The sequence below is a fragment of the Anabrus simplex genome, chromosome 2, assembly GCF_040414725.1.
Source record: "Anabrus simplex isolate iqAnaSimp1 chromosome 2, ASM4041472v1, whole genome shotgun sequence".
Lineage (NCBI taxonomy): Eukaryota > Metazoa > Arthropoda > Insecta > Orthoptera > Tettigoniidae > Anabrus > Anabrus simplex.
This window is the reverse complement of record NC_090266.1, coordinates 650,627,466-650,649,132: the sequence shown is the minus strand read 5'-3', so window position 1 is coordinate 650,649,132 and position 21,667 is coordinate 650,627,466. Positions and strand designations below refer to the sequence as shown.

Sequence of the window (21,667 nt, the reverse complement as noted above, 5' to 3'; positions counted from 1 at the left end):
GGTTCGAAACCCACCATCGGTAACCCTGAAGATGGTTTTCCATGGTTTCCCATTTTCACACCAGGCAAATGTTGGGGCTGTACCTCCAAACAAAGCTATACATCACTCTTATGATAAGATTTACAAACGAACCACAACAAGAAAATATCATTACCTGATGTTAGCCTCAAAGACTTGCACTGTATTGTCCTTGTCAAAGCTGACATTTAGGATGATGTTTTTAACAGCAGACTGGAATTCAGACACATTTCCAATAACAGCCAGTGTATCCAAGGTATCCACCAGTGTGAGGCAGTAGTCACCAAGAATATCATTTATATTGATATTGGAACTGTTAACAGACATAATACATCAGAATTAATAACTGAAAGAGAAAAGAAGCAAGAGAGACAAACACATGACATAACTAACTTCAAGTCATATACAGAAAGACAGAAACATCAAAAGGAGCAAATCATATCCTATAACATGTTCCTTCAAATGTCCCCATCCTTCTGTATATGTCTTGATGCACTTGTTTATTCCTTTTATTATTTAAAAATAATGTTATTGTTTTTACGTCCCACTAACTACTTCTGGCGGTTTTTGGAGATGTTGAGGTGCCAGAATGTTGTCCTGCAGAAGTTCTTTTATGTGCTCGTAAATATACCAACATGAGGCTAACATATCTGAGCACCTTCAAATACCACCGGACTGAGTTAGAATCAAACCTGCCAGGTTGGGGTCAGAAGGTCAGAGTCTCAACCATCTGAGCCAATCAGCCCGGCTTTCATTACACTTGGACATGCTGGGTTCCTTTCCTCCTTTTGCGTTTGTCCTGTGGTCCCAGTCTTTTACATCCTGTACACATATTTACCTTTATGTCTGTTCACTTTTTCTGTGTTTATCTGGCTTTCTTCTTATCCTACACTTCCCTCATCAAGACAGACGATCTGTCAATATGGCCCTTCAAGGTAAGTTGATGCCCACCTTCTGAATAAAGCTGGGAAGCAGAAATGTGTTCATCAGGTGGTGAGAAGGGCTGGGCTTGATGAGAAGAGAGCCAAACTAATTGAAGAGAGCAATGTAGGAAGATGTGGAGATAGTTTTTGTCCTGCTGTGTTCTATTTCTATTTCACCCTCTTCCTACACTGACCTGTGATGTTATTCTATTATGTGTTCCCTCCCTGCTCCATCGTAGATTTTTTTTTTTTTTTTTTTTCAATTGTTCCTGCAGAAAGAAACAATTTTATCTGTTAGATGGAATTTATGTAACACATCTATTGTAGTATTTGTAGGGAATCCAGCTGCCCCACTTGTAATATTCTGAAATTCAATAACCTTTACCGGTATCTGAATGCCATTAGGTCTACTTGGAACAAAACATCTACCAAGTACTGGCATCAATTGCGGTGACCATCATTAGTGACATGCATTTTGCTTGTTTAAGTTCTTCACAAATTTTTTGCAATGCACAAGAAGCCAGCGCATTCATTATTACAGACTTACATTTTGTTGTTGAACATGTAGACTACTACTCTTGTTTGCAGCAGTTCAACCAACTGATTGGAAGGGATTATTATTATTATTATTATTATTATTATTATTATTATTATTATTATTATTATTATGTTTTATCATATGGAAAGCAAATAAACTTTCCTTGGCAGCAAGATGTTTTCCCTAGTCTTTTATACTTCCACTATATTTTTGATTGATTATAAAGGATATCATACTCTGTGAAGGACTTATACTTGAAACAGCAAGCTTATGCTCTTTCACATTGAAGTGCTGAACAACATCCAATCTGCCACCAATGGCAACTGAAAGAGTACATTTACACAATGTTCAAGATAATTTTAAAACTTTCCTTCTAATGGCACAAATAGGAATTATGCTTTCAGATTTATTCCAGTAAAATCATCCTGAATATAGGGGTTTGCTGTGCAAAAGGCTGGGTACTTCTCATTTTTTGGTATGTTTTAATGTTAAACGGTAAGGCAAAATACAAGTTTTCGACCTTGGGGCGCCACCGTACGTCCCTTGGCATTGATAATAATAATGTTATTGGCTTTACGTCCCACTTAACTACATTTTTGGTTTTCAGAGATGCTGAGGTGCCAATATTTTGTCCTGCAGGAGTTTTTTACGTGAACCGATACGAGGCTGACGTATCTGAGTACCTTAAATTCCACCGAACTGAGCCAGGCTCGAACCTGCCAAGTTGGGGTCAGAAGGCCAGCGCCTCAACTGCCTGAGCCACTCAGCCCAGCCTTTAGCATTGAAAAGAATATTACAATTTTTTTACATTTTCTTTCTTTTTTGAAATATCTCCTAAATGGCTGGTCTAATAAAAAATAAAAAACATTCATTCCAACTTTAAAGAAAAGACAACAGTATCAATTGTGAATTCAATACTAGATTTTAAGATTATGTATTTACCATTGAGCCAGATTCAAGGAACTAGACTGTTCTACATATGTTTGACTGGTTTCAAACAAGTTTTACAATGCCCTATTTTACCAAAATAATGATGTGAGATAATTTTTTTTTTTCTATTTGCTTTACGTCGCACTGACACAGATAGGTCTTATGGCGACGATGGGATAGGAGAGGCCTAGGAAGTGGAAGGAAGCGGCCGTGGCCTTAATTAAGGTACAGCCCCAGCATTTGCCTGGTGTGAAAATGGGAAACCATGGAAAACCATCTTCAGGGCTGCCGACAGTGGGGCTCGAACCCACTATCTCCCGATTACTGGATACTGGTTGCACTTAAGCGACTGCAGCTATCGAGCTCGGTGATGTGAGATAATAGAATGTGAACCTATCTTTTAATGTAAATACATATATTCAATATCATACATAGCATGAATTAGGTGGAAACATCCAAATTTATAATTGTGAACTGTAAAGTCATCAATACGGAAATGAAACTAATATCATATGACCATAAGAATTAATCAGATACAATTAAAATCCCCATCCTGGAAAGGAATCGAACCTGGGACCCTCTAAACTGAAGGTCTCATCACTGACCATTCAGCCAAGTAGTCAGACTACACCTAAATGGCAATTGCAAACAGCTTGACACTGAATACTGACTTCTGTGAAACTCCACACAGTCAATCTCTCATTTCCCTGGGTTAATGGAATGTTTATGATGACCTCTGTGACACTGACCCTTTTCTCATTGTTCTCACTTTGTTGAATCAGACATTCAATGACAAAACAATGTTAGATACTGGTTTCTTATCCCATTAATTACTTTTTCCATTTTTGGAGATGCCAAAGTGCAGTTTTTTTTCCCCACGGGAGTCCTTTTACTTCTCAGTAAATCTACTGGCATATTTGAGCACCTTCAAACAGTATTGGACTGAGCTGGGATTCAGCCCACCATCTTGATCTCATTCCACCATTTAAGCCACTCAGCCCAACCAGCGAATGAAACTTTTCCTCAATGGATTCTGAAATGTGCTGAATGACAAATGTTTGCCAAACATGCTATCTTTGATGACTCTAGTAGCAGAACCATCAATGAGAATGTGAAACATACAAGATCAACTGTATTAAATTAACCAGAATTGAGTCATGACACATCCTTGGTGACAAAAGAACAAAACATAAAACACATACGGCTAAAAAATGTCTAACCTCTCATACATTTTACAGAATGTCACCATCACATATGAATGCTGCTCAAATGTAGACCAAAGCTGATGACCAAGCTGTTAGGCTGCTTTAAACATCATCATCATCATCATCATCATCATCATCATCATCATCAAATGTAGACCTGGACATTTATAAGCAAGTAAAATCAAAAGAGGTGGGTTTGTCCCCAGCATTCAAGAAAGACACCTCTCTCTTGACTATCATAAGACTCTATCAATCAATCACCACTGATCAGCATTTACGGTAGTCACCGAGGTGGCAGATTCCCTATATGCTGTTTAATTAGTCTTTTCTCAAATAATTGCAAAGAATTAGGAAATTTATTGAACATCTCCCTTGGTAAATTATTCCAATCCGTAACTCCTCTTCCTACAAAGGAATCATCATCATCATCATCCTAAACCATCTCCAGTTTCCCGGGTGTGGTATATGAGCCTCCTCCATCTCATCCTGTCCTTGTACCATTCTTCCTCCACCAACTTGTCCCAATCATGACCTCTCAGCAGTACATCGCTCTTAACTAAATCTATCCATTTCCTTCGTGGCCTTCCCACGGGTCGTCTTCCTTCTACCTTTCTGTCAAATTCCTTCCTTGCAGTTCTGTTTACTGGCATCCTCTTCATGTGACCAAACCACTTCAGTCTTGATATCTGAATCTTATTGAGGAGAGAATCATCTATTCCTACTTCTTCTCTAATTTTCTCATTCCTAATCTTGTCTTTCCTGGTTTTCTGGATCATAGTGCGTAGGAATTTCATTTCAGCTGCCTGAGGTTTGGAATTATCTCTATTGGTCAGTGTTGAGGTTTCGAGACTGTATGTAAGAATTGGTGTATAATAGGACTTGTACAATGTCATTTTTGTTTTCATGGGTATTTGCTCATCCCACAGCAGGTGTCTTACCTGGTGGTAAAATTGTGTTGCCTTATTGATTCGATTATTCACCTCATGTTTTGCTAGGTTGTCATTTGATATAATGCTACCCAAGTATTTGAAAACTGGAACGCTGTCCAGCTGAGCTTCATTTAACATGACTATTGGTTCTGCTCCTTCCCCATACACTTTCATCACCACCGTCTTGGTCTTGCTGATGTTTAAACCATATTTCTTAAACTCCTCATTCCAGTTTTGTATTCTCTCTCCAATTCCTCTTCTGAGTCACTCCAGATTGCAACATCATCTGCAAATGTGAAGGCTTTGATATCTCCATGTTCTTTCCTTTTAATAGATTTCATTACTACATCCATTACAATAATAAATAGAAGTGGTGACAATGAGCTGCCCGGCTGCACTCCTCTCTTTGTTTCAAACCAGTCCGACAAACCACATCCTACTTGAATACAGCTTCTGTTTCCACTATACAACATTTTCACTTTGTCTATAAGGCTGTCTCACACTTGAAGTTCTTTCATGCATTGCCAAATTCTTTCCCTTGGTACACTATCGTATGCTTTCTCAATGTCCAAAAATATTAAAAATAAAGGCTGGTTCTTCTCCTAGTATTTTTCCATTAGCATCCTAATTGCAAATATAAGGTCTGTGGTTGACCTTCCTGGTCTGAAACCATACTGCTCTTCTTCCAAAATTGGTTCAACAATATCTCTGATTCTGGTCTCTATTATTTTTTCCAATATTTTCAGGACATGAGACAGTAGTGTGATACCACGGTAATTAGTACATTTTCGTCGGCTTCCTTTCTTGAACAGAGGTACAATGATGCCCATCTTCCAGTCCTCAGGAATAGTATTTTCCTCCCATATCTTGTTGAGCAGTCTGTAGAGCCACTGGATTCCTGGAATTCCTGCTGCTTTCAGCATATCTGCACTTAGTTCGTCTATGCCCACTGCCTTTCCTTTCTTCATGCTCTTGAGCGCATTTTCAACCTCAAGCCATGTAATTGGTGGTTCAGTTGTGGTTCCTCGGCTTGGCTCTCCTCTATCCGTTGTTACGTTTTCTGTATCTCCATTCAGCAGCTTTTCGAAATAGATCTTGAGTTCTTGTTTAATTTCTCCCTCTTCTTGTGCCAGAGTTCCATCATCACGTTCTATTGCTTTTATGGTCTCTTGATCCCTTCGCTTGTTTTTCACTACTCTGTATAGCAATTTCATATTTCCTCTACTGTCCTCTTCCAGTTTGTCTGCAAACTCATTCCATTTCTTCTCTTTTTCTTCCCTTACAATGTTCTTTACAGCAAGTTTCTTGTTCCTGTATACTCCTTGAAGTCTTTGTATTTCTTGTTCATTTCATTCTTGTCCCTGTTTTTGTTTTTCCTTGTCCAGTGCCTTCTTTATTTGGTTTCATTCTTTCACCGCTGTATTCACTCTATCATTCCACCATGGTGTCTCCTTTTTTCTTTTGATAGAACTTGTAACTCCACATAGGTTTTTGGCTTCTTCCACAAAGGTGTCTTTAAAGGCCTTCCATTCTTCAATAACGCTGGTTACTTCACACTTCGGCAAACTCTGTTGAATCCTTAGTTTGCATTCTTCCTTTATTTGGGCTTCTTGCAACTTCCAAGTTTTAACCCTTGGTTTTTTCGTAATAAGTTTCTGCGTTTCATTTGCCTTATGTTTGAAGTCTACTACAACAATCTGTGGTCACTGTCCATGCTTTCACTAGGGATGACCTTTACATCTGTGATGTACCTGCCACCATCTTTATTTGTGATTACGTAGTCAATCAATGTTCTATACTGGCCATCCCAACTGTACCTTGTTATTCTGTGACTGTCTCTTTTTTTGAAGAATGTATTTTTGATTATACGATCATTTCTTCTGCACAGATCTAATAGTTGTTCTCCTTCTGGGTTCCTTTGTCCAAATCCATGTGGACCAATGATGTTCTCGTACCCAAGTCTGTCTACCCCCAACTTGCGCATTTAGATCTCCAATAATAATAACATTTTCCTCATGAACTGTATCTTCCAGGTCTTGCCGAAATTTCTCTTTGTCTTCCTCACTGCAGCCTGTCTGTGGGGCATACACTTGTATGATGGTGTACTTAGTGTTCTCCAGTTTCATGAACATTTTAATGATTCTATCACTTTTGCAGATAACTTCAGCTGTAGCATCAGTCCTTTCGTTAATTAAGAATCCAACACCATTTTTCGCTACCTTCTCCTGTCCACTCCAGTATAATTTATAACCTCCACGAAGTGTCTTACTTCCAATTCCTTTCCATTTGGTCTCACTTAATCCCAATATTGATATTTTTCTTCTATCCATCATGTCTAGGAGTTCTTCTAACTTTCCAGTTAATGATAGAAAGTTCATAGTTCCAATTCGGTATTTGGGTCTCTTTTTTATTTGGGGTTTCCTTTCAGAACATTGTATATCATCATACTTTACAATTGTCTGAAAGGACCTGTCAGTCCGGTCTATAATATTCTTTCCGAGGCTCTTTTTCTTATTGAAAGCAACTGTACTCAATACTCTCCTGCTGACTTGCTAGGCCTAACACATAAGAGGATTTTCTTCCAGGGTTTACTCCCTTAGCCTTTGAGAATGCCTTCCTCGTCCTACAAGGCAGTAGGTTCCATCTGTACACCCCAGAAGGATGGGTTGCCTCTTCCGCCATCTCCGCCGTAGATGCCGTGGAGGTCTTCACCCTTAACCCAGGGCAAGGGCCCTCCATATTTATGACCCCTGGAGAGAGGGTGTCCCAGTATTTTAAAACCCCCAGGAATTGGGCTACCTGTTGGTCCGCGGGTTGTATTGGTTATTTCAACCAGCCCTACATACTGTAGTGGCCCCCTATCCGCCACCTGGGGACGCGCTCTGTAGGGGTCAGGTTCCCCTGTTTACTTATTGGAAGTTAACCCCACCCACAAGGAGTAAGGTTATTTCCTACAAAGGAATATTTCCCCCAATTTGTCCTCTTGAATTCCAACTTTATCTTCATATTGTGAACTTTCCTACTTTTAAAGACACCACTCAAACTTATTTGCCTACTAATGTCATTCCATGCAATCACTACACTGACAGCTCGGAACATACTGCTTGCCTTTCTAAATAAAGTTTTTTGAGAATCCACCTTTTCAATACAGTGTGTATTTATTGATTTACATAAAAAATAACAATATTATGTCTTAACGGGACATGTTTCGCCAACATTTTTTGGGCATCAACAGCTGTTGTTCCTACACTCTAAGATCAAAAATAGCCAGGATCCCAGGTATTTGTTTACTGAAAAAATACTTAAAATTTTCAAGCTAATATGGATTCTACTTAATAAAATATGTTTTTTTTTTGTAAATATACGGTCTGTGGAAACTTCCAGCTGATTTGAATAATTTTGATTGGTGAAATGTGCTATATATAAAAAACATTTAGATTACACACAATTATTCTGTTTTAAAAATTGAGTCCACACTTGTTTAACATCTGACAAAAAACCTAAAGCGTTATGCTACATAACTTTTGAAATGGCATTAGTTGGTTTGAATTATTCAGTCTTTAATACCCAATGAGCGTGTTCTCCTGGTTGGTTTGTTTGATCTTGAATATCCGATTTGCGTACTCTCACTGGAATGTTCTCGAACTTGAGTGTCACCTTGGGACTAAATTTTATTGGCGTATTTGTAAGACATTATATGATATAGTGGAAATGTAACATATGGGGCTTAAAATTATGAACACTACGTAGGTTCAAAGAGGGGACTTTTCAAAGTCGTTATGACAAAATGTTGTAGTCTTGTTGCTTCAATTTAATAGCTGAATGTTGGTTGATTGAAGGTCTGCTACGAAAAAATGTGTCTTAGTTGTGAAGCTTGTATGAACTGTAGTAAAAAAAAAAAAAGACTGAATTAAAGTATTAAAGCTCGTCTCCTTTTTCCCCAAGTCTTCCCAACCCAAACTTTGCAACATTTTCGTAACGCTACTCATTTGTCGAAAATTACCCATAACAAATCGAGCTGCTTTTCTTTTTGATTTTTTCCAGTTCTCGAATCATGCAATCCTGGTGAGGGTCCCATTCACTAGATTGTTAAATATCTACCTGGATACTCTTTAATGAAACTTTGTCATATTTCTCAAATTTTAACTGGTATAGGCCTAATTGTTTCAAATGAAAAGAAATTTAAAAAGTGGTCATAGATATCCCTTTCAACAATAATCATACGTGCACACAGAATTCCATACACAGTACCATTTTCAACATCTCATACGAGTGAACATGGACTTCTGGCACATCTTGTATTACCGAGCAAGTTGAGTTGGCCGTGCGGTTAGGGGCATGCAACTCTGAGCTTGCATTCGGGAGATAGTGGGTTTGAACCCCTGTTGGCAGCCCTAAAGGTAGTTTTCTGTGGTTTCCCATTTAAACACCAGGCAAATGCTAGGGCTGTACCATAATGAAGCCGCTTCCTTCCCAATCCTAGCCCTTTCCCATCCCGTCGTCGCCAAAAGACCTATCTGTGTTGGTGCGACGTAAAGCAAATTGCAACATAAAACAACTTGCAAAAAAAAAAATCCTGTAGCAAAGTACATATTCTGTAACTGTTGATAAAGTAAAAGAACATAAAAATGAAATACACATGGCATCCCAACATCCCCCTGTGAGTGGGGGCAGTAGAATAACATCCATGGTAACCCCTGACTATCATAGGCAGCAACTAAAGGGGAGGAACAGGGGCTCCAAACTTTGGCGCGTGCATTAGCAACCTCAGTTCCCTTAGCTGAGTCTGTCAATGCTTCCACTTGTGTTAGTCTCTTTGTCTTTATCTTTCCTATCCAACCTCACAAGGTCAACTCATTCTTTTCCAACCCTAACAGTATTATGTTTACGAAGCCTACGGAGTCCTTAATTTTCATGCCCTTCATAACCCTTTTCTTTCTCTTGCCAATACCTTAATTTGTTGAAGTAGGATGGTTGCCAGTTTGTATTCCCCCTAAAGACAATAATCATCACCACCACCACCTGGCATTTCCATAGCGGCTCGCTGGTGAATGACTTGTGGTACTGACAGTTCCCAGTGGATCAGCAATGATTACGCAATACCTACGCTGTCATCCAATTTAATAAAGTTATAGATGGATATACTGAATAATACCATGTGGATCACCAGTTATTAAGTAGTATGCAACACTTCCAACAATGTTAAATAAATTAAACAACAATGCCTTACTGTACATCATAAGTTATCATGTGGAGGACTGTCTCGAGCTTTTTGTCCGTTTGAAAACTCTTGATATCATTGTAAGAGCACTGAAAATTTTCTTTAGAAAACTCAGATTTAAACAAAAACTGTTCTGAATTTGGTTATTCCACTCAGTAATTTGTACTAAAGAGTTGTAATCGAGCAAGCGCAATACAGGGCGACCATAGGTCGTTGGCATGGACGTGTGAAGTATGAGCGTGCGGCATATACGAAGAGTAACTGGCAACAATACGGGTTGCAGGTATCACTGATGGCAGCAGCAGTGGTAGCAATTCTACTTGTAATTGGGGGTGTCGAGATGAATCCTGGGCCCAGTCCAATGGGATCAATTGGCTGGGAAGAGATGGAAAAGACCAAAGAAATAGTCAGGGAGGCGTGCCGGGCGGAACAAACTAGGGACCTCATTCGCGAACAGTAAAACGAAATGAAGGAGTTAAAAGAATATGTAAAAGAGGAACTGAGAATAATAACAGAGAAGGTTGTGCAGAATGTTGGTGAGACAGAAACACTCAAGACCAAAGTAAAGGGTTTAGAGGATGAGATGAGACATATAAAGCAGCAAGAAAATATAGTCAACCAAGAAAACAGGAGGAAAAATATTTTTATTTACAGCATGCCAGAGAGTGAAACTGAAAATATAAACGATATAGTGGATAAGGTGTTGGCTGTATATGGATAAGAAAGAAATTCCATATACGTGTAATCCGTCAATACGGACATGGAACTCATTAATAACGAAGGTTTTGGATGTCATACAAAACCGTATGAAGGTAAATTGCAGTGAAGCAGACATAGATGACGTTCACAGAGTGGGGAGAGTGAAGAGGAAAAGGCCAATTAAAGTCAATTTATTATCAGCTCTGATGGTAAATAAAATGTTAAGGAACTCTAAGAACTTAAAAGGAGAAAAAATGTGGGTGAAAATGGGACATGGACAAAGATACCATTGCAGAGCATAGAATTCTGCGTTTACATGTAGGAAGAGCAAGGAACTCAGGACTCACGGCGTACATGAGGACAGCACGAGATAGCTGGTCCTGGTAATTGGTGGCGAGCTTGGACACCAGCGCATCTAAAGGAAATGGATGAGGAACAGCAGCAACAGCAAAGTGTGGTGCACATGACAGATGGAAGAGTGTGCAAGATTGCTAGGAGTAACGTAAGTGCTTGTGCAGCAACATGTGAAACGGCAGATAATAGTGAGGTTCAGCGCACTGCAAGGTCGGAGAAAGGAAGTGAACAAACAGCTGTACCTGCAGAAGTCATGGACGTCGGACTAGCGGACTGCCGGTTCGAGTCACATGCAGGATCCACCAGAGGGACAGAAGGCAGGAGGAGAGAAACAGTGTCCAAAGGTAAAAGTTTTAAGTTTAAAGAAAAAGGGAAAGTCAACACTATGGACAAGGAAATAATTAGTTCACTAGAAGGCAGTATTTTAAAAGTAAAGAAATATAGGGTAACAAGAAGCAAGGCTACCAATCTGTCAGAGGGTAAAAATTTAAAAAATATCTAGAATGGAGACTAGGATGTGTGAATATAGGGAGATTTTTTAACAAGGTAGGAAATGAAGAGGTGAAACAATTAGTGGCTGAAATGAGCATTATTACCTTTGTTGAGAGTTGGATTGCACCAGGATACGAAGTCCATGTGGGCGGTTTTAAAATACACAGAAAAACAAGAGATAGGAGAGTTTGAATGGGCAGGTATCCAGGTGGAATACTACCGCCAATAAGGGATGATATACAGGAGAAAATTGAACTTATAGAAACAGAAATGGAAGAAGTTCTTTGAATAAAAGTAAAGACGAATGGAAAGGGTGAAATAAGCTTATGTCTTGATTTTGTCTATGGCCCTCCGGAAGGTTCCCCATTTTCAGACAAAGATTTCTTCCTTGAACTGGGAACGGAAATAAAAGGACTAAGGAACATGTATGAAGATGTACGTATTATGCTTATGGGGGACTTCAATGCGAGTACTGCAGATCGAAAACCAGTGTACAGTATGGTAAAGAGGTAGAGGTAAAAGTAGTTAATAAGGGTATAAGAGGTACAGCAAAAAATTACTAAAACTATGTGGTACAGAAGAACTGTATATTCTGAATAGGTGGTGGCCAGGAGATGATGTGAGTAACTTAACATATAGGCTATAACAGAAACGGGAGGAAGTGTTAAAGACTTAGTATTATGTCAAAGGTGGCATTACCACTCGTCGAAAGGATAACAGTTAAACACCTGGCAGAATCCAACCACTTACCAATAATTATTAACTTTATAAGTAGGGAAGAGCATAGTGTGGCTCGTTATCAAGGAAATATTAAAAAGAGATTAGTGCCAAAGTATAGATGGAGGGAAGACCTTAGGAAAGATTTTGAGGATTATTTCAAAGGGAGAGGTTTCAAAATTATGAAGATAGGGATAGAACTTACGATTTAAAATAATCAAATAGGCCTAGATGCGTCAATTCAGCTTATAGAAAATAATATATTGATAGCAGGACAGAAGATGTGAGTGAAGGGAACAGGGCTGCCAAGAAATACTGTTTGGTTCAACGAAGAATGCAGAAAGAAAAGGGCAGAAGCAATGAAAGATTTACAATCATACAGGAAAGTAGGGTGTCTTGAAACAAGAGTTACATTCTGTAGCAAACAACAAGAGAGTAGAAAACTAGGCCTATTAGTAAGCACCAAGTATTCATGCCAGACAAAACAAGTTGAAAATCTAAACAGAGATTCCAAAAGAAGGGATAGTAAGAAAGTGTAGAATAGAATAAATCAAGTCTGTAGAGATAGAAGAAGTACAACACAACCGAACATAAGTACTACTCATGCAACTTTTAGTGACAGCTGGTATTATGGGTTTCAGGAGTAAGGAGGGAGCTCTCCTGGTTCCGGTCATACTGCCAACTGAATGGAAATGAAATCTGAATTGAATCGATAATATGATAGATCGATATGAATTTTCTAAACTTTTAGTATCTTAAGCCAATATCTCTCCCTCTCTCTCTCTCTCTCTCTCTCTCTCTATATATATATATATATATATAAAACATTTCTTGATGCGAATCTTGTTCCTAGCATGAATTCTATAGTTTGGCTTTGCTGTGTGAACAACAACAGTACTAGTACGTAAAGTTTACGCCAGATGCCTCACAGCAATGCATAATCGATTCATAGTTTGTGTTCAAAGGTTGCCAATACGAATCTCAAAGATTGCCAAGGTCTACCGATTCAGCACTAGGGTGTCCATCTATCACTAAAAGTTGCACGAGTAGTAATGGGGAATGGTTCAAACATTTCAGACAGCTATTAGATAGGGAAAATGGTTGGAAACCAAACATAGAAAAGAGGAGGAGAGGATTAGAGGATTAGCGTGCAACCTGCCTACCTTAGACCAGTAAATTTCAATTAGTGAAGTAAAAGATTTAATAACTCCGCCATTGTCCGGTCCCAAGTCCGGAATGAGAAAGGAGGAGGGTTTGCTGGTCTGGCACCCAGCTGTAAAATTGCCAACGCCGAGTGTTGGGCGGCGGGAAATAACCTGACTCCCTAAGGGGGCCAACGGCTTCGGGCGAATGAGCCCCTTTGGGTGGGGTGATGGTCCCCACAGTGGAGGAAATGCCACTGGAATCCATTATGCAGCGTCTGTTCCCCAGGTTAGGGGCGGCTGCACAAGGCGTCTGTACTCCAGAGGAGCGGCCTCATTATAACCTCACTGGATCACATCCAGAGTTGTAATTCGGGACCTAGTCCCACACAGGTGACACCTTGACAGTCAACCATGGAAGGTCTTTTAAGGAATACTCCACCGGCTGAACCAAGAGTTCAGAGAAGGCAGCATTCGGATACGGTGGGCTGCCACCTGAAAGATACCGTGAAGTCGGAGGCACGGAAATACCCCAGTACTACATACACGAATGAGACAAAATCAAGAATCAAACCAAAGCAGATAACATACTTCTCTACACACAACATAAACTCACTCATGCAAACCGGTAAACTAAAAGTGATCACCGACATAATGGACCAACACAAAATTCTTATCATGGGATTACAGGAAATTAGAAACACTGACCAGGATGCCTTGGAATCTCAAGGGTACAGACTTTATAAAGGTATACCCGGGAAGAGAGTGATGAAGAATGTCCCACAATTTGGAACAGGATTTTTGGTCAGCCTTAAAATAATAAACTCAGTTCAAGAATTCAGATCACAGTCTCCACGACTCTCAACGCTCACCTTAAAGGCATCTAATAAAATCTATACTATAATAAATGCCCATGCTCCCACTAATGATAAAAACAACTCCTCAAAAGACCAGGAGGAAACAGGAGAATTTTGGGACCTATTGGACCAGACCATAGATAACATCCCCAAACACCATATAAAATTATTAATAGGTGACTTCAACGCTCAACTAGGCAGAGAAAGAAAATACCGTGACATCATCGGAAAATGGCCAGCACACAAGAAAACAAATAAAAATGGAGAGAGACTAGTTGACCTGTGTAGAAACCATAATTTAATCTCAAAATCTACATGTTTTAAGAGGAAACCTCAAAAACTCAAAACATGGAAACACCCTGACTACACTAAAGGAGAATGGCAACTGGACCACGTCTGCATGGACAAATACCACCACAAAGAGATCTATAACGTCAAAGTCCTCCGAGGAATAGACACAGGTTCAGATCACTACGTAGTTAAAATTAAAATTAAACTCACTCCCCAGAGGAGACAACAAAAGCAAGCCCTTAAAACTAAAAGAAAAATAGATCCTACCCAGCTAATCAACAACAAAAATTACCAGAAAGCAACTGAAAAAATAAAAATCACAGACAAACTTGAAGACTTAGTACACAACCTTAAACAAATTGCAGAAGACCTAGCTCCAATTAAACCACGTAAAAAACACCAATGGTGGAACAGTGAATGTGATGAAACAGTGGAGAAAAGACATCAGGCATGGCTATTACATCAGTCCCAAAAGACAGAAATATCCTATCAAAAGCTAGTAAAACAGAGAAAAGAAACTACCCAAGTCTTAAGAAGAATAAAAAGACAACATCATAAGGACACCCTGCAGTTAATTGAAGAACAGTTCAGTAAAACTAAATCAAGGGACTACTACAAAACCTTCAGAAAGCAGCTCCAAAAATATGAACCCCCGACCCTACTGATGAAGGATGAAGATGGTAAGCTGGCCCATAACAATAAAGACAATGCAGAAATTCTGGCTAAACATTTCAACAAGCTTTTAAATTGTGAGGAACCTACAGAACTCCTTCATTTGGACACCAACACCCCGATAAAAACATCACCAGAAAACATCAATCCCCCCACAATAAAGGAAGTCTACCAAGCTCTGAATAAATTAAAAAACTACAAAGCGCCAGGAGAAGATCAGACCTTTGCGGAAATCTGGAAATATGCAGGAACCTCAGCAAAAGTTGCCCTCCATCAACAACTTGTCTCTATCTGGATTAAAGAAGAACTACCAGAACACTGGACAACAGCCCTCATTCATCCTCTGCACAAAAAAGGGGACAAAACCGACCCTAATAACTACAGGGGAATCTCTCTCCTAGACATAACATACAAAATATTTTCAATAATCATCCTTAATAGGATAAGTTTACAACTTGAGAAAGAACTAGGAGAATATCAAGGAGGTTTCAGACCCTGGAGGAGCTGTCCTGATCAGATCATGAGTCTTAAGTTGATAATGGACTATAACAGGAGAAGAAACAGAGATATGGTGATAACATTTGTAGATTTCAAGAAAGCTTATGATTGCATCCATAGAGAATCTCTGTTTAAAATTTTAAGACACCTTGGACTACACCCCAAATTAATAAACATGATAAAATTGACTCTCACCAATACCAAGTCAAAAGTGAAGTTTAGGGGTGAAACATCAGAGACATTTGAAATTAAAACTGGACTACGGCAGGGAGATGGGCTCTCACCACTATTATTTAACTGTGCTCTAGAAATGGTAATGAGGGAATGGTTTAGAAAATGTCCCCCCAAAATAAAGATTGGCCGAAAAATCAAAACAAATTGCCTGGGTTTTGCTGACGATTTAGCATTACTAGCAGTGGACATAAAAGAAGCAAAAACCCAGATATCAGAACTTCAAAACATTGCAAATAAAATTGGCCTCAAAATATCATTTGAAAAAACAGAAATTATGCCCCAAAAACCAACACAGCTAAAAGAAGTCACCATAAATGGTAATAAAATCAAAATAGTAACTCAGTTTAAATATCTTGGAGAAGTAATAACACATAACTTAAATGAAAAAATCTCAATCCAAGTAAGAACAAATAGATTAGCTAAAGCACAAAAATTAACATGGGATATCTACAAAAAGAAATGTCTATCAATAAATTCAAAAATAAAACACTACAACACAGTTATAAAACCGGAAGCTACATATGCAGCAGAAACACTCTTTTACCTGAATAAACAATCAAAGACTGACAGACTTCAGAAAATTGAAAGGAGGATTGGAAGAACCTGTATCAACAAAAAATATCAGAAAGATGGACAGTGGCGGTTAATACCTAACAAAGTCGTGTACAAAGAGCTAGAACCCATTACAGATACTATGCGTAAGAGGAGACTGGGATTCTTTGGACATATCATGAGGATGCAGGACTCAAGACTTCTGAAACAACTAGTACAACACAATCTCGTCTCAAAAAATACCACAACAGGATGTAAATGGATCAGAGAAGTAAGAGAGGATCTGAAGGAAATAGGCCTTACAACAGAAGACACCAAAAATAAGATAAAATTGAATACAAAACTCAAGAATACAAACCTCCGCTTTACCCTTACACAAAACAAACCAACAACACGCACATTTTCAACTGAGGAAAGGGCACGAAGATCGGAGCGTCTGAAGAAGTACTGGGAGGACCGCAAAGCCCGAACAATCCCTTCAAAGAGACCTGAACGACGGACTGACTAAAGTGATCCTATGTGGTCATAAAAGAAGAAGAAGAAGAAAAGATTTAATAGAGAAAGGGAGAAAATGTTATAATGAATTTTGGAAAGAAATACGTAAAAACAATTTTATCCTTGAAAGCATAGTAAAAACCTTCAATAAGATATTTGAAGGAATGAGAGTACCAATCATGGCAGGAGGGAGTTATTTGCCCTATATATAAGAAACGGGGTGAGGGATCAAATACAAATAACTACAGAGGGATAACGTTACTAGATTCTCTAAGTAAGATTTATACAGGGATATTAATAATAATGTTATTTGCTTTATGCACTATTTTTACGGTTTTCGAAGACACCGAGGTGCGGGAATTTAGTCCCGTGGGAGTTCTATTAGGTGCCCGTAAATCTACCGAGACGAGACTGGCGTATCTGAGCTACTTCAAATATCACCGGACTCAGCCAGGATCGAACCTGCCAAGTTGGGGTCAAAAGGCCAGTGCTCTACCATCTGAGCCACTCAGTCCGCCTACAGGGACATTGCAAAAAGACTAATGAATTGGGCAGAGAGGTGCTCAGTCCTGTCAAGACTCCAATCAGGATTTAGGAAGAGAATGAGGACAAGTGACAACATAATGATTCTTAAAACAATAATGAATGAATACACAAAGAAGAAAAGAGGCAAAGTGTATATCACGGCAATCGATTTAGAGAAAACTTTTGACTTGGTGAATAGACGGGCTGTCGTCTATAACTTGTGTCATCTCGGAATATCAAGGAAGATGATTATAACAATTGAAAATACGTACGAGGAATTTAAATGTTCTATCAAAGTGAAAGATGGGGTAGTAGTGGGAGAGATATTTTCAAAACCGCATCTCAAACAAGGTTGCAAATTACCAGTATCACCAATACTGTTTTTATTATTTATTAATGATATTTTCCATTCTGAAGACTTTGAGAAAGGAGCATCTCTATGCCACGAGAAACAAGATAATCCAGGTCTTATCTTCGCAGACGATAACCTGCTGCTCACATTAACCCCTGTCAAAATGCAAAATAATATTAATGTATTAGTATTATCAGTATAAATATACTCCAGCCTGCAAGCGCTCAGGTTGGTATCCCCAACCTAAAATTGAAAACAAGGTTGGGATCAAGCTACTTTCAAAAAATAAATAAAAAGAAAATATACTTCTAAAGAGTGGAATCTAAAAATCAATCCACAGAAAACAAAAGTTATGGGGTGTAAAAGAGGTGACAAACTCTCAAAAAGTGAACGGTGGTGGATGGGTAAGACAAAATTAGAAGATGTTAAAAAAATTGAATACCTAGGGACAATCATAAGCAGCAAAGGCAGATGGAGAGAACAGACAAAAAGAGCAAAAGTGAAGGGAGTAAGTACTCTGGCTAGTATAAAAATATTGGACAGGCAGATGCCGAACATCGAATATGAATTTCAGAAAAATGTATTTAATTCAGTAGTTAAAACAAAGTTATTGCATGGAGCAGAAATATGGGGAGTGGGCCTAGATTATGGAACTGTAACATTAAATATAGTTGTTAGTAAATTTGCCAAAATAATAATGGGACTGCCAAGCTGTACTGCAAACAGTGGAGTGAGAAAGATGCATGAAGGGATAAGTATATGGGTGGATATTGTTAAATGAATATTTAAATATTGGAGGATAGCATAACAGCACCAAATGAAGCATCAAAATGAGGGTTACTGGGTGGATGGAGTGAAGAAACTACTGGATGACATAGGAATGGTGTACTATTGGGAAAGAAATTTATCAAGGAATGACATGGGATTGTGTAAAATGGTGGTTCAAAGAGTGAAAGATACTGGAAGACTAACAATAAGGATAGAATGTAATGGCAAGAGAACACTGGTTGAATTTTGTAAAATAAGTGAAAATAGGCCTATGACAGTAAGGATTGAAAATTTTAACAAAAAGGGGAAACAAGAGGGATTATTTGGTTGCTGACGGGAGTATATAAAATTAAAGCTCTTAACACAAAAAAAAAAATTATGAGAATTTTATGAAAGTGGCTCACTTACTAAAAGACTGTGAGGAAACAAGAAAGGTAAGGGAGAAATAACATATATAGATGAAAAGGAGACAAGTAAAATTGAAAATGAACCTGAACTTTACACTATTGCTAAGTTACCAAACAGAGAAGGAAAGGCTCCAGGAAAAACTGCAGAACTTTGTAATATTATAAGAGGAATGTGGGAAAAGAAATTAAAACAGGATGAAAACAGAGAAAATTCATGTAGTTGGTATAAGAACATGTATGTGGAGGTATCCTAGACTCGGTGACGTCGTTAAAGTCAAGGCAGTACCTCAAATATTAAGTTTATATAATGTACTGTGGCAGTAAATGAAAGTGTAATCATGTATTGGGACATGTTTTTTTTTAGTTGGAACAAGTTTAGTATTTTTTTATTACTAACATTTTATTGCATACGATTGCGATGACTGCTGCGGGCAGATATTCTCTCCCCCAGTTGGTGGTCATCTGTGACTGGGGAGGATATATCTGTTCCTTGTCTTCGTCCATTCATGTGTGGTAGGTATAGTGCGCGAACTTTTCCTTGAGCCCTAATTCCCATTATGGACTATGGAGTTCAGGGCTCAAGAAAAGGTTTGCGTACTATATGTAAGAATGGTTGTAACAATGCCATAACTTTTTTTAAACATATTGCATACTGTAAAAAACTAACTAACTATATCATGATTACAATAAATGAATACTCATTTCCAAATTGGTGGTCATCTGTGACTGGGAGAGAAGAGCATTCATTCATTCATTCAATTTATGCACCAAATAATTATATTTTTGACGGGGGGGGGGGGGGGGGGGTTCACAGGAGCCTAATTAGGAAAGAAACTCTTTACCCTCTACATAATGGGTTGATATCTCAGGGTATCCTTAATATATAGATCTACTTACTGGTATTATCCATTATTTTATCTGCTTACTGCTCAGAAACAGCGCAACCACCTTTTTTTTTTTCCAATTATTTGCGATGTAAATTCGTACAATTATACCATTACATCGTGAAGAACTATGTAAAATAAGGAGCGCATTCACCCCGTCTAGAATGCTCGAATGCATTTTAAAATTGCCGGTAAAAGTTTTTCGATACAGACTTTTAAAAACAGATAGAACAGAAAAAAGAAACTTACGGATTCTCGCGGTCTGGTCCTCGCCCACAACACAGAATTGGGTTCAATTCGTCCATAGGAAAGGCATGTGTCATGTAATTATCATACCCAAAGTAAAACATTTTCTTGGCCTCAGCCAGCATCCGAAGCCGTAGTTCCTCAGGAAACGAACCATATTTTTTATCTAAATTATCCAAAGGAACCTTAAAAATATTCAAGGCCTCGTCGGTACCAGCAATAGTCAAGAGGAAAACTGTGACGGCGAAATTAGTTTTTCTGAAGTTCGTAAATAGCATATTCCTGGCACAAGGTTCATATTAAAACGTCGTCCAAAATGATCACATATACGACATTCAGTACATTATTATGACGTGCTGTCCAATAGTCACTAATTCTTCTTCTTATTCCACAACTTATCTTATCTTTTTTATCTTATTCTTCTGATAATAGACTTCGTAACAAACGCTACATCCAGTCACTAGTTAATGAATTATTTCACATATTATGTACCAACTACAATAAGGAATTAACTATAAAAAGGAGCGGATATAGGTTATAATTCATTCTGAGGAATACTGTGTTAGTTATTTACTGTTCTCGTCACTAATTATCTACGCCTTCTTCTGCTTCGTGGTTAGTTGTTGGACTTGGTAATAACATAATATCTACGACAACTCCCACGTTCCCACGTGTCACATTTCCATCACGGAATAAACCCATACATTCCGGAATTAAAAAAAAAAAAGTACCAAAACTCCTCCCTTAAAGAATCCCAACATGATCAGTAATATTGGCATTACTGGAAAATGTCGAGATAGAGGAGGAGACTAAGGCCAAAGAAGTAATAAAATTTACATATGATAACAATGACATTTACAATAAGATACAAAAGTTGAAAACTAGAAAAGCGGCTGGAATTGATCAGATTTCTGGGGATATACTAAAGACAATGGGTTGGGATATAGTACCATATCTGAAGTACTTATTTGATTATTGGTTGGTCGGAGGAGTTATACCAGATGAATGGAGAGTTGCTATAGTAGCCCCTGTGTATAAAGGAAAGGGTGATAGACATAAAGCTGAAAATTACAGGCCAGTAAGTTTGACATGCATTGTATGTAAGCTTTGGGAAGACATTCTTTCTGATTATATTAGACATGTTTGTCAAATTAATAACTGGTTCGATAGAAGGCAATTCGGTTTTAGGAAAGGTTATTCCACTGAAGCTCAACTTGTAGGATTCCAGCAAGATATAGCAGATATCTTGGATTCTGGAGGTCAAATGGACTGTATCGCGATTGACCTGTCTAAAGCAATAGATAGGGTGGATCATGGGAAACTACTGGCAAAAATGAGTGCAATTGGACTAGACAAAAGAGTGACTGAATGGGTTGCTATATTTCTAGAAAATAGATCTCAGAGAATTAGGGTAGGTGAAGCTTTATCTGACCCTGTAATAATTAAGAGGGGAATTCCTCAAGGCAGTATTATCGGACATTTATGTTTTCTTATATATATAAATGATATGAGTAAAGGAGTGGAATCGGAGGTAAGGCTTTTTGCGGATGATGTTATTCTCTATAGAGTGATAAATAAGTTACAAGATTGTGAGCAACTGCAGCGTGACCTCGATAATGTTGTGAGATGGACAGCAGGCAATGGTATGTTGATAAACGGGGTTAAAAGTCAGGTTGTGAGTTTCACAAATAGGAAAAGTCCTCTCAGTTTTAATTACT

At 38.4% G+C, this 21,667-nt stretch overlaps 1 protein-coding gene across 1 annotated transcript in view; it reads right to left on the bottom strand.

Moving 5' to 3' along the window:
• The window catches only part of LOC136864312 (ER degradation-enhancing alpha-mannosidase-like protein 1), a 305,977-nt gene extending 285,359 nt beyond the window's left edge, over positions 1 to 20,618 (bottom strand). The window contains exons 1-2 of the mRNA XM_067141129.2: positions 19,953 to 20,618; positions 155 to 331 (exon numbers count right to left, since the gene is read on the bottom strand). Coding sequence (XP_066997230.2) covers positions 155 to 331; positions 19,953 to 20,227 — 452 coding nt within the window. The 5' untranslated portion in view covers positions 20,228 to 20,618. The remainder of the gene's footprint in view (positions 1 to 154; positions 332 to 19,952) is intronic.
• Positions 20,619 to 21,667: the final 1,049 nt, after the last annotated feature.